We start from the raw sequence: 14,242 nt of genomic DNA, 5'->3' as shown, positions 1-14,242 counted from the left end.
GGTTGTTCTCGGATCTGGGAACGCATTGGATTTGGAAAGATTTCAATTTCGCTATGTCGGCTTTTACCCTTTCTAGGTACCTTACCATTCCGTCGTCACCGAGCCTCAAACTCCCCTCGATTTGGTTAGTAACCAATAGTGAGTCTCTTCAACACAATGTGTTCTCGCTCCCAGCGTGACCCTAGCTAGCTCGACTCCGGTTATCACCGCCTCGTATTCGGATTCGTTGTTCGAGGCCGAGAAGGTGAATTTCAAGGCATACTCAAACTCGTCCCCGTTTGGGCTGATGATAAGGATGCCGCTTCGAGCCGTTCGTCGTGGAGGAGCCGTCGGTGTAAACTTCCCATACACCCGGTTTGGCCTTTCTTGATATGTGCATTCGGCCAGGAAATGCAAAAGTGCTTGCCCCTTTATCGAGGGCCTTGGTTTGTCTTGGATGCCGAAGCCGAGAGTTCCACCGCCCATTTGATGAGTCTACCGGATTGTTCGAATTTTTCCAAAGCTTTCTCCAATGGCGATCGGTTAGGACCGTCACACGGGTGCGCGTCGAAGTAGGGTTTTAACTTCCTTGTGGCAACGACGACGGCGAAAGCCGCTTTTTCAATTAGTGGGTAATTCCTCTCGGCGAGCAATAGCGTATGGCTGACAAAGTAGATTGGGTGTTGCTGTTTGTCTTCTTCCCTGACGATCACGGCACTGACCGTGGCCGAGGTAATCGCTATGTACGGTATAGCGTCTCCCCGATCTGGGCCGGCACAGAGTTGGGAGAGTCTGAAGATGAGCTTTCAGTTGCTTGAAAGCCGTGCTCTGTTCCTCCCCCCAGCTGAAGTCTTTATTCCCTTTCAACACTTTGAAGAATGGGGTGCTCTTGTCGGCTGACCGAGAGATGAAACGGGCGAGAGCCGCCATTCTCCCGGTCAGCATCATAACCTCTTTTCGATTCCTTGGTTCCGGCAGTCTCGATTTCTCGGACTTTGTCCGGATTTGCGTCGATGCCTCTGCACCGACAAGTACACCGAGGAACTTACCTGCCCGGACACCGAAGTTGCATTTCATTGGGTTGAGCTTCATCTTGTATTTCCTTAGTGAACAGAATGTTTCGTGTAAATCGGCCAGGTGCTCGCTGTCCGACTTGCTTTTCACAATAGCATCGTCGACGTAAGCCTCAATGTTTCACCCTTTTTTATTTTGGAACACTTTGTCCACCAGTCTCGTATACGTTGCGCCGGCGTTTTTCAAACCAAACGGCATCATTTTGTACATGTATGTGCCGTTAGCGGTGATGAATGCGCATTTAGGCATGTCCTCCTCAGCCATGAATACCTGGTGATACCCCGAGAAGGCGTCTAGCGAGGCTCGGCATGGTGTAGCTGCCGTGGCGTCGATTAAGCTATCTATTCGAGGCAAAGGATAACAATCTTTGGGGCATGCTTTATTAAGATTGGTAAAATCTACACACATTCTCCAAGCTCCCGATGATTTCCTCACCATCACAACATTGGCTAGCCACTCAGGATAAGTGCAAGGCATAATAAAACCCGCCGTAAGTAGTTTATCTACCTCGGCTTTGATGGCCTCATCTTTCTCGACTGAGGAGTTCCCCATCCTTTGCTTGACGGGGCGAGCGGTGGGAAGTACGTTTAGCTTGTGAGTAATTACCTCCCGGCTCACACCCGGCATCTCGGCCGCTGAGTAGGCGAAGACGTCTTTATTTTCCCTCGGCAGTCTAGGAGGTCGGCCCTGAATTTTGGTTCCGGGTTGACACCGACGGTTACGGTGCGGCTGGATCAATCTCCACCTCCTCGGTCTCTCTCCTTCAACCATGCTTTGATGGTTCGGTCGTTCTCGGACCTGGGAGTGTGCTGTATCTGGAAGGATTTTAATTTTGAAGCGCCGACTCTCACCCTCTCTAGATACCTTGTCGTCCTATAGTCCCGAGCCTCGCACGCTCCTTTGATCTGGTTGGTCACCAAGAGCGAATCCGTTTTCACCACGACATGCTCCGCCCCGGCGGCTTTAGCTAGCTCGACTCCGGTTATCACTGCCTCGTACTTGGATTCGTTGATTGAGGCCAAGGAGGTAAGCTTCAAGGCGTGCTCAAACACGTCTCCGTTCGAGCTAATAATAACGATGCTGGCCTTCGAGCTATCCGTCTTGGAAGGGCCGCTAGTGTGTATCTCCCATACGCCGGGATCCTTCTCGTTCTTTGAGACGAGCTTATGTGCTTCTCCCCGGTCCGAGACGTATATCAATGTCAGGGCCCGGATGGATATTACGGCGTCAATTTCGCTCAAAATGACCCGGCCTATGAGGACGTTGTAGGCAGACGTGCCGTCGATGACTACGAATTCAGACATAACATTCTTGACTGCACCTCCCTCGCCGAACCTCACCGGCAATCGGACTGACCCCAGGGGTACCAGATCGGCCCCAGAAAAGCTGTATAACGGGTTGGTGCAGGGGCTTAAGTCTTCAACCCTCAGACCGAGACTGAGAAAGCATTCTCTGTACATAATGTTTGTGTAGGCGCCTGTGTCAATCAGGCACCTCTTCACCAAGTGGTTGGCTATGTCCAGGTGGACTGTAAGTGGGTCGCTGTGAAGAGCGATGACTCCCTCGTAGTCCTCCTTCCCAATGGTCATATCGGGGATGTTGGAAGCGGGGGTGGCTGTGTTGGGCACAAAGTTGATGGCCTGATATGGCTCATTCAGGTGCTGTTTGTGCCCATGAGCGGACCCACCGTTCTCGTTGCCCCTGATGACAACATGGATTACTCCTATCCGTTCAAAGACGGACTTGCTATTCGACCTGCCGGCATCTGGTTTATGGCCACCGGCAACATATTTGCCGAGGCTCCCCTTCCGGATTAGTTCTTCAATGGCATTCTTCAGATGGCGGCAGTCGTTGGTTAAGTGGTCGGTGTGGCCGTGGTACTCACAGTACTGGCTCGTGTCACCGTCACTCCTCGGCCTAGGGGGCCTTTCCCACTTCTGACCCTCGTTTTTGCTCAAAGCGAAGACCTCGGCGGCCGATACGACTAGGGGGGTGTGATCATCGTACCGTTTTCGGTAGTACGGTCTGAGCCCCCGGCATCCGCCGAGTCTGTTTCTGGCAGACTTGTCCGACCGTGACCTATTATTGTCACGGCGTCTTTCATCCGGGTTGTCCTCCCGGCGCTCTTCTTTTTCGAGTGCTCGGCCTCGGCTGGGCCTACCCGGTCTTGTGATAGTCCTCTACCTTGATGGCTTGGTCGGCCATCTTCCCGGCGGCATCAAACCCCGGGCCTCCGCACTTAATGAGCTCGTTTTTAAGTCTCCCCTTGGGAGGCCCTTCATCGCCGCGAAGGCCGCCAGTTCGGGATTAATTTCTCGAATCTGCTGGACCTTTCCGTCGAATCTTTTCACATAGCTTCGTAGAGACTCGCCCCCCTCCTGTTTGATAGTTAGGAGGTCTGACGTCTCCACGGCCCTTCTCTTGTTGCAAGAGTACTGGGCTAAAAAGGCGTCCCTTAGGTCGGCGTAATAGTATACCGAGCCGTCGGGAAGCCCCTTGTACCAACTTTGAGCCATCCCATGCAAAGTTGTTGGGAAAACTCGGCACCAGACCTCATCGGGCTGCTCCCATACCGACATGTAAGACTCGAAAGCCTCGGCGTGGTCGGCTGGATCACTATCTCCTTTGTATGATATGGGTGGCAACTTGAGCTTAGTTGGCACCTGGACTTCTAGGGCGTAGGCGCTGAGGGGCTGTCTGACCACGTGTCGAACGACACGCGGGGATCGGCTCCTCGCGTTCCTAGTCCGGCTCCTCCCCTCGTAGCGGGAAGGACTCCTTCTTCGACTCGGGCTTCTTCTCCAACTCTGCTGAGTCGGACTCCTCTGGCTCCTTTGGGGTAAGCCTCGTTCATGCGGCGGGGACGCTATCCTCCCATGAGTGCGGGAAGGACTTAGGTCTACCACGCCCACTTTGGGCTCCCCCGGCGACTTGACTGGGTCAGCTTCTCCTAGTGCTCCGTTCAAATTTCTCGGAGTCACATTTCGGGCCCTGGTCTCCTGGACGGTTTCCGCCGCTCTTGTCGGCGTGACAGTGTGAGCAGGCGTATTACCAATTAGGTCCAGGAGCATTTTCGGTTTTACGTCAACCACATGTCCCATGATGGTGACCTGGTTGGCGGGTAGCGGCGTGTCTGGTATTATTGGCATTCCGAACTCCGGTTGGATTACTCCGCCGGTGGAGGGCTGCACGACTCCAGAATTGTTGAAGGTATCATCTTGGTAGAGTGCGGTTTCGTCGGTCACGACTGCGTCTTGTTGTTTCGACATCCTCTTAGCTTTTTGGGTGGGTTTTTTTTTTTTTTTTGTTTGGGAATGAATGTGACTAGCTTCTAGTAGCGATTCCCCACAGACGGCGCCAATTGTTCCGAGTGTAATTCCAGAGCAGATATTTGTTACCACTCGTAGCTCGTAGAATGACGTCTTTGCTTGAATCCTCCTTTCGGTCTCCTGAAACGATGAACAAACTGAGGGCTCGGCTTGGGGCCGAGCGAACTCACTCCGACGCTCAAGTCAGTAAACTTATGGGATAAGTTGTTGTTACTTGACTAAATGTATATTGTAGAGAGATAAGGAAGATAATACCAGATGAATAGTGTTTCTTAGGTTAAAATGTGGATCCTTTCCTCAATGAAGGTTGAGGAGTATTTATAGTCTTTCACCTTTTGTCACGTAGTGGCCAAGTGGCCAAGTGGCTAGCAGGTGAAAAGACCGTTCTACCCTCGGCCGATGGACCTATGGCAGGCCGACCGAGGGTTCTTGGATATGAGTACGCGGATATGTGCCCCGACTGGCAGGTTGCCATGCCGAGACCCAGGCTGACAGGTCGAGGGGCTGCATCGGCTAAGCTGTCTAAGTCGTTGACTTGCTGTGGATATCTTTGACCTTGCTCAATATGTTGACTTGGTCAGCGGTGCAGAATATGCCCTATCACTTACATAGATGGTGGCTGAACCATCACACCCCCAAAGGTAGCTCAAGTGCTTCTCAGTAGCACTTCTCATAAGAGCTATTAAGGACAAAGTCCAACCTCATATAAAAACACAATCCATCAAGTGCGTCTCAAAGCACCACCAAAATTGGCTATGAATATCAAATGCCATAGGAATGAGCTATAGAGTCCATCAAGTGTCACATTCAAACTTGATTTAAGGACTTAAGCCCCATTCCCCTCGACATGTCAAGGACTACTCTCCTTGTTAACCCCTTAGTAAGGGGATCGGCAAGATTACATTCGGACTTCACATAGTCCAAAGCAATTACTCCATTTTTCAGAAGTTGTTTTACCACACCGTGCCTGATTCGAATATGTCGTCTCTTACCATTATAGACATTATTCTTAGCAACACTAATAGCTGCTTTACTATCACAGAGTAAGGAGACTGGTGCAACCTGTCCTCCCCACATGGGCACGTCTGCTAGTAAGTTCCTCAACCAATCTGCTTCTTGACCTGCCAACTCAAGAGCAATGAACTCAGATTCCATGGTAGAGCTAGCTATACAAGTCTGTTTTGCAGACTTCCACGATATAGCTCCTCCACCCAAGGTGAACACATAACCACTAGTGAAATGAATTTCATCATTACCTGCAACCCAATTTGCATCACAATATCCTTCTAACACAACAGGAAATTTACCATAATGCAAACACAAATCAATTGTTCCTTTCAGGTATTTAAGTAAACGACGAAGTGCATTCCAATGCTCGACACTGGGGTTATGTGTATATCGACTCAGTCTACTAACAGCATAATCAATGTCTGGTCGAGTACAGTTCATGAGGAACATCACACTTCCTATAATTCTAGCATATTCTTCTTGTGAGACACTATCTCCCAAGTTCTTACACAAAGATATACTAGCATCATAAGGAGTTCTAGCAGGTGTAACATCAAAACTGTTAAATTTCTTCAACACTTTTTCAACATAATGTGATTGACTAAGGGATATACCACTTGGGGTTTTCACAACTCTAACTCCAAGGATAACATCGGCTTCTCCTAAGTCTTTCATCTCAAACCGTGATGACAAAAATTGTTTGGTTTTATTTACAACAGATAAATTATTACCAAGAATTAACATGTCATCAACATATAAGCATATAATCACACAATCTGATCCAAACATTTTAGAATAGACACACGAATCAGAATTGTTAGTTATATAGCCATCGTCAGTCAAAGTGTTGTGAAATTTCTCATACCACTGTTTAGGTGCTTGTTTCAGACCATATAGTGATTTTCTCAGTTTACACACCTTACTCTCTTGACCCTTTACCACAAACCCCTCGGGTTGCAACATATAGATCTCTTCATTTAGGTCACCATTCAAAAAAGCAGTTTTTACATCCATTTGATGTACTACAAGATCATGAATAACAGCCAAAGCAACACGAGTTCTAATGGTGGAAATTTTAGTCACAGGTGAGTAAGTATCAAAATAGTCAATATCTTTCTTTTGTGTAAACCCCCTCACCACAAGTCTGGCCTTGAACCTTTCTATTGTTCCATCAGGTCTCATTTTCTTTTTAAAGATCCATTTGCTACTAATGGGTTTACTACCTTTAGGCAAATCAGTTAACTCCCAAGTCTGATTAGAAACAATAGAATCTAGTTCATTTTTAATAGCTTCTTTCCAAAAAAACAACATCTATATATCTCATAGACTCATCATATGTTTTTGGATCATCTTCTATTAAAAAAAGCAGAAACAAGCTCATCAAAAGCAAAAATATCACCTGCGATTTCAGATAAGTGAAGTCTGATAGCGTCAGTTCTGACGAAATCACTCCCGTAGCTCTTTTCAATTCTGGGTCTTTTGCTCCTTCTTGGTTCAACTGCATGATCCCCAGAAGTACTAGTGCTCACATGCATAGAACTGTCAGTAAGGTTAACAGGCACAGTAGAAACAACAGGGGCATCGGGTAGTGATACCGTTTCCTTCTTCAAAGGAAATACCTGCTCAAAAAACTCAGCATCTCTAGCCTCAGATATAGACCTGTCACTTAAAGACATGAACCTATAAGCAGAACTGTTTTGAGCATAACCAATGAAAACGCAGTCATAAGTCTTAGATCCAATGGTTGGCCTCCTAAAGCTAGGTAAGCCTACTTTAGCCAAACACCCACACACTTTAAGGTAACTTAAGTTAGGAGCATAACCTTTCCACATCTCATAGGGTGTCTTGTCTAGTTTCTTATGAGGTACCCTGTTAAGAATATGACAAGCTGAAAGCACCGCTTTCCCCCACATATCATCAGAAAGGCCAGAACTTAAAAGCATAGCATTCATCATTTCTTTCAAAGTTCTATTTTTACGTTCAGCTACACCATTCGATTGAGGTAAGTATGGTGGGCTCTTTTCATGCATTAAACCATTTTTCTCACAAAAATCTACTAAATAACCAGAGCCATACTCTCCTCCTCGATCGGACCTGACTCTTTTAATCTTCCTATCAAAAAGTGATTTTCTACCTCAGTTTTGAACTTTATAAACATGTCCTCGCTTCACTTTTATTTCTAAGCAAATATACTTTGGTATATCTAGAAAAATCATCAATAAAAGTGACATAATAATGTTTACCACCTCTGCTCATGGTGTTTTTGAAGTCAGCTAGGTCGGTGTGAATTAACTCAAGAAGACTCGTTTGTCTAGTTGTAACAGGTCTACTAGGTTTCTTAGCAAATTTGGCCTCGACACAACTAGGACACTTCTCATGAGTTTCTGAAGATAACGAAGAAATAAGCGACATAGATTTGAGCCTTTTAATCGAATCAACATTCACATGACCTAATCTACCATGCCAAACATCAATAGACTCAGCAATATAAGCAGAAGTAGAAGCATTATTATTAATGATAGGAGAATCAACATTCAAAACAAATAAACCCCCACAGAGATAACCCTTGCCCACAAAATCCCCATTGCACGACATTACAACCTTGTCAGCCTCAAAAACAAGTTTCACACCAGCTTTGTTTAGCAAGGCACCAGACACGAGGTTTTGACGCAAAGTAGGAACATACAAAACATTATTTAAAGCAAGAGTTTCCCTGAGGTTAGTTTGAGAAAGATCTTGCCTTTGCCGGTGATAACAGTAGAAGAAGAGTTACCCATGTAGACACATTCACCATCAGCAACATCTTCAAATTCAGCAAAGAGATCCTTGTTAGCACAAAGATGCCTTGAAGCCCCTGTATCCAGAATCCAATCACTAGCATTTGCAACCAGATTAGCCTCAACCACTACAACAAAGAATAATATCATCCTTTTCAAAGAACATTAGCTTCAAGAAGAACTTTCTTTTGAGGACATTGATAAGCTTTGTGACCCGTTTTCCCACAAACATAGCAAACCAGATTTGGTTTCTGGATCTTTGAGGCAGGTTTGGTGAACTTCCCTTGGATTGACCCTGACCAGCTTTAGCCTTTCCCTTACCCTTGAACCTATCTTCCTTTGAAGACCCACCAGTTTCAACAAGATTGGCTTTGACAGCAGAGTAAGAGACAATTGGGTGACTTATCTTTCGACGATTAGCTTCTTGATCCTCATGTGGCCTACTAGCTCTTGAAGGGACAAATCTTTTTTCTTATGTTTCAAATGGTTCCTATACTCATTCCAGGAAGGGGGAAACTTTTCTAGCAAAACATTAGCCAAGAAAATTTCATCTAGTTTCATTCCCTCATTAGTGACATCAGCACACAAGTTCTCATAAACATGAACTTGCTCCATAATTGGTTTGTCATCTACCATTTGAAACCCAAGCCACTGCCCGACAACATATTTTTTCTTACCCGCATCGTCAGCCCCATATTTTTTCTCTAACAATTCCCATATAGTCTTAGCAGATTTATGGACCGAAAATAAATCAAAGAGGGTATTCGACATATGAGTAAGGAGATGGAACTTAGCAGTTTTGTTATCCTTATCATGTTTCTTAATAGTCTCCTCATTCGACTTAACAAAGAAGACGAAGGTGGGGTAGATTCTACACTAGCAAGCGAATAACAGAATGACGGGAGAGGGTCGAAAAATAAAACATAGTCGATTTCTAATTGTTCAAAATACATAAGCAATTTCTGAGACCATCTTTTGTAGTTCATACCGTCTAAGGGTTCCAATTTCGACAATTCAGACAGAATTTTGTTTGAGACGGCAGCCATTGTTACGACAAATAATATAGTTTTCAAATTGTTGGAAAGATAATTCGTAACAATGGAAAATAGACAGAAACTTTAACGAAACAAGAGACAGAAATAGACTTATCGAAAACGGAATTGCAGCGCCGTGGTATGGAGGCCACTGACTTGAAAACTATATCGACACGACCGTGGTGGTAATCGGCTCACGCCGGTAGTTCCCCAAGGTTAACACTGCGACACCCGTACACAACCACTCGTGTATGAGAGCCTTGGAACAAACAGAAACGAACCCAGAAATTACTCAGAAACAGATGAATATCATATTTGAGAGAGATAAGAGAGATATGAGAATTGTGTGTCTAAAGTGATGAGAGAACAGCTCTATTTATAGTCGAAAATAGAGCTGTTACAGGCAAAAACGGAGGGTCAAACGGAGGAAATAAAGGAGACAATAAATCCCCTTAATGACAGTCAAACGGGATTAATGGAGAATAAATCTCCTTAATCACAGAGATTTTGTTTGACTGAGATCCGTTACAGGACTCCAAAAACACACACAAGCCAGGCCCAAAAAAGATAAGATAAAAGAGGGCCTTTGGCCCGCACCGCAGGTGCTCTACCCAAACCCAAACCCGAGCCCGAGCTCGAGCCGGGCCGGGCCGGCGCGCGTGCGTGTGTGTTAGGACCCAAACCCACAAGCCCAACAATCACCAGAAAAGCCTTCTTGGTCCAATCTCTTACCCACCATTGGACCAAAGTTAATATAAACACAAAACATACATATCTCCTCACCGATGTGGGAGAGTGTATGAACCAAAAAACCAAAAAACCTTTGGCTTTACTTGGCATCACACCAACAAATATCTGAGTTCCAAGGATGTCTTCTATTTATAATCATAGGATCAGCTTAATTTATGTTAATCTTTCGATGTGGGAGAATTCTAATATTTATACGTTCAATGTAGAACATATAACATATTAAGAAGCACATCATCTTAAATATGTGCAAATTATATGAAATCTATACTCTAATGATAGTATTTCTTACCACGAATCTAATTATATTATTTTCATAATTTTTTATCGACATTAGTTTGCCAAATGAAATGTAAAAGTTTTTATATAAAAATTAGAAACATCGTTTGACTATAAAATAGGAAATATATATTATTATACTAATTAAAATATTTACCACTTTATTTTTTACATCAAAAATATTATTAATAAAACTTTTCTAAATTAGTTTGTGATGATGTGAACAACCTAGAATCGCTCGAAAAAACTCTCTTTTATATAGATATATAGATTTAATTCTTTTTTTAAAAAAAAAAAAGATTACTAAAATTTCTTACGGAAATATCATTATATATCTTGTAACATACAAATAAAAAAAATCAAAAGAGATAATCAATAATCTTAAACTAAATATATATTATATATTTGATGATTTAAAAAAAAAAAAAAAAAGATGTAACTTACAAAAATCCACATCAAAGTTTCATGATTTACAATTAAAATTTATATTTTAATTGAAATTTTTGGAAGATAACATGTTAGTGAATCTATTAATATTTTTCATAGTAATATAGATCATAAAAATTATATATTTATACTTATTTACTTAAAATTACACAACCTTAATAAGAAAAACAAAACTGGGTAACTTAATAATATATTTAAAAGTAAAATTATGACATTTTATATTCAACCATTATTTAAGTTCAACCGACGATAATTTTCACCTAAGTCCAATGATTTTCTTAAAGACATCGTCAGACTTTTGTTAATATTTATAGATGATAAAAAGGTTAGGTTAAGTCGTTTCATTTATTAATTCTCTTTAATTTATCTATCTATCTATCTATCTACCTATCTATCTACCTATCTATCTACCTATCTATCTATCTATCTATCTATCTATCTATCTATCTATCTATCTATCTATCTATCTATCTATCTATCTATCTATCTATCTATCTATCTATCTATCTATCTATCCATCTATCTATCTAAAATAATAGTTTGAGTAGTATTAGATTGTTGTAACGACCCTCACAAGTCTCCAACATGTGACCAACCCTCATAAGTCTCTTTTGATTCGCAGCATAACCGTTACTCCATTCAACGCCCATATTTAATTTTGTAATAATTCCTATTACCATAAAGATCATATAAAGTAACCATTATTTACAACCATTTGAATGATCTTTTTTTGTAATTAATATTTATGTCATTTAAAGTTTTTGAACACAAATTTTAATGTGCATAATTTAACTTCGAAATTAGCATTATTTAATGTAACATCCCAAGAGTTGAGAGTAAGTTGTGATATGTTTATAAGAGGTTCTACCCACCACTCTAGTAATAAGGCCTTGTGCTTTCGAGCTTAAGTGAGGACAAATAACATGCCCAAAAGGTACACATCCCATCTTATTGGGGTTGTGTTACGACGGTGGCGGGTCGGGTTGTTATAAATGGTATCAGAGCAACCTTGCGACCGTGTGGTGAACTTGTGGTCGGGAGTACTCGGGTCACACACCTAGCGGGGGAGGATTCTGGGCTTGGTTACGGCTAGCCTCCGGGCACAACGGGGACATTGTGTTATTTCAGTGGGGGAGTTTGTAACACCCCAAGAGTTGAGAGTAAGTTGTGATATGTTTATAAGAGGTTCTACCCACCACTTTAGTAACAAGACCTTGTGCTTTTGGGCTTAAGTGAGGACAAATAATGGGCCCAAAGGTGCACGCCCATCTTATTGGGATTGTGTTACGACGGTAGTGGATCAGGTTGTTATATTTAACCTCTCCTATTTAAGATTGTTTTTATTCATTTGTTTCCTCCCAAATAATCATTTGTGGGCGATAAATTTTGTAGCATTTTTCTTGACTTGAATTTACAATGAATGGTTAGTAATTTTTGTATTATTGTTTGTTATATTTTATTTTGTAGGCGATACGAAAAGCCTTGTGATGAGCTGGTGAAGTCATAGGGTTAGCTAATTACTGATGTCATGCACAAGTAAATTCATTTTTTAGACAACTTCAATATTTCAATTTGGTTTTTAAGTTTTCTAATTCTTAGCTAATAAAATTTTATCGAGATGACAATTACAATAATGTGGTAGTCACTAATTGTCGACTACAAATAATCTAATTAAATTTAAAGAAAACTTATCTCGAGAAATGACCAAAAAATACTCAGAGCTAACCCTGATATTCACGGATGACAAAACTAGTTTATGATATTTAAAATTACGATATTAGTTTGATAAAATCTATAAAATTTAATTAAATGGGTACCTAAAACATTTAATTAATTTGACATGACAAACTAAATGTGACATGACAAATGTGACATAGAAAATTAAAATTAACTCAAACATTTCTAAGCATTTTTAAATTATCCCCTTTAAACAAGAAACCATTCATCTACACATTTAATTTCGGGGAAGTGGTGATTGACCCCCATAACTTTGTGCAATTTTGAAATTACCCCCCACAACTTTAAATTGGAGTAATTTGGCCCCATAACTTACATAATAAGTGAAATTAAACCCCTTTATCAAAATCTCACGAGAAATTCAATTTATCATATCAAAAAAAGTAAAAATGGTTATGTTTTTATGAAAAATACAAAATAAAAGTTTTAAAAAATAAAATAAAAAAATAGCATAAATTAGATAGAAAAAAATTATAAATACTTTACAAAAATCAAACAATTTATTATTTTTATATAAAGTACAGATTTTTCAACTATTTCTTACAATTTTTGTAAAAAAATTTCAATTGCAAAATATTTTTTCAACTTTTTTTTACATACGTATGTAATTCGGTATGATTTTTGTTAAAAAAAAAAACAATTAACAATTTTATGTGAATTTTTTTGAAATGTAGAAAAAAAGAAAAATTTGAATATTTTTTTTGCCCTTTTATTATATTTTTTGTCATGAAAATATTTTATTCCGACTTCTGATTTTAACACAACTACCTAACAAAATATTTTGCAATTGAATTTTTTTTACAAAAATTGTAAAAAAAAGTTGAAAAATCTGTACTTTATATAAAAATAATAAATTGTTTGATTTTTGTAAAGTATTTTAATTTTTTTTATCTAATTGTGCTTTTTTTAATTTATTTTTGTAAACTTTTATTTTGTATTTTTCATAAAAACATTAACCATTTTCACTTTTTTGATATGATAAATTGAATTTCTCGTGAGATTTTGATAAATGGGTTTAATTTCACTTATTATGTAAGTTATGGGGCCAAATCACTCTAATTGAAAGTTATGGGAGTTAATTTCACAATTGCTCAAAGTTGTGGGGGTCACTCACTACTTTCCCGCATTTAATTTGTGTATTAACTCTTAAACTAGTTTTGTGGCCCGTGAATTTCACGGAATATTTTGTTTTTAGTGTGATATTTTTAGTGTTTCTAGTAATTGAGGGTTTATAAAATACAAATCACATAGTAAGATTACCTCATAAATAATTCATGATAGATCGTGTATTAAAAATACGGGCATTGACATGTTAACATAAAGATCAAAGTCGATAAATTAAAGAGTGCTATTTTTTCAAAGCTAAAATGATGAAAACAAATCAACAAATACCAAAATAAAAAGGCTAATTTAACAAAAATAATCCAACCTTTGATAAGTCTTCCAAAAATAACCCGACCTTTTAACTTAAACAATAATAATCCAACCTTTGTATTTTTGTCACATAAATATCCCGAAATCTCAACTAAACAAATTTCTACCAAATATTGATAAATAATATTTGTAAAATAGTTTCATAAATCTTTAAAGTCTATTTTGTGATATCATATATAAAAAAACTCATCAACAAAAGGAATCAATAACTTTAAGTCTCTTTCCCTTTGTTTTAGATCTCTAACCAAACAGCCCTTTATATGGAACATTTTAAATGGATTTTTTACATCTATTTGATCAAATCTTTATTTTCATGATTTTTCAATATCGGAAATAATTATTTTAATGATGTATTTTAAATTTTTTAAACTTTGATGAAGTTTAACCCCATTTCACC

At 40.2% G+C, this 14,242-nt stretch overlaps 1 protein-coding gene across 1 annotated transcript in view; it reads right to left on the bottom strand.

Moving 5' to 3' along the window:
• LOC141590865 (cation/H(+) antiporter 15-like) overlaps positions 1 to 6,065 on the bottom strand; it is a 32,128-nt gene extending 26,063 nt beyond the window's left edge. The window contains exons 1-2 of the mRNA XM_074411393.1: positions 5,285 to 6,065; positions 4,991 to 5,061 (exon numbers count right to left, since the gene is read on the bottom strand). Of these exons, the coding sequence (XP_074267494.1) occupies positions 4,991 to 5,061; positions 5,285 to 6,065 (852 nt within the window). The remainder of the gene's footprint in view (positions 1 to 4,990; positions 5,062 to 5,284) is intronic.
• Between the last annotated feature and the right edge of the window lie 8,177 nt (positions 6,066 to 14,242).

This window comes from Silene latifolia, chromosome 1 (genome assembly GCF_048544455.1).
Source record: "Silene latifolia isolate original U9 population chromosome 1, ASM4854445v1, whole genome shotgun sequence".
Lineage (NCBI taxonomy): Eukaryota > Viridiplantae > Streptophyta > Magnoliopsida > Caryophyllales > Caryophyllaceae > Silene > Silene latifolia.
This window is presented reverse-complemented; position numbering and strand designations above follow the sequence as displayed.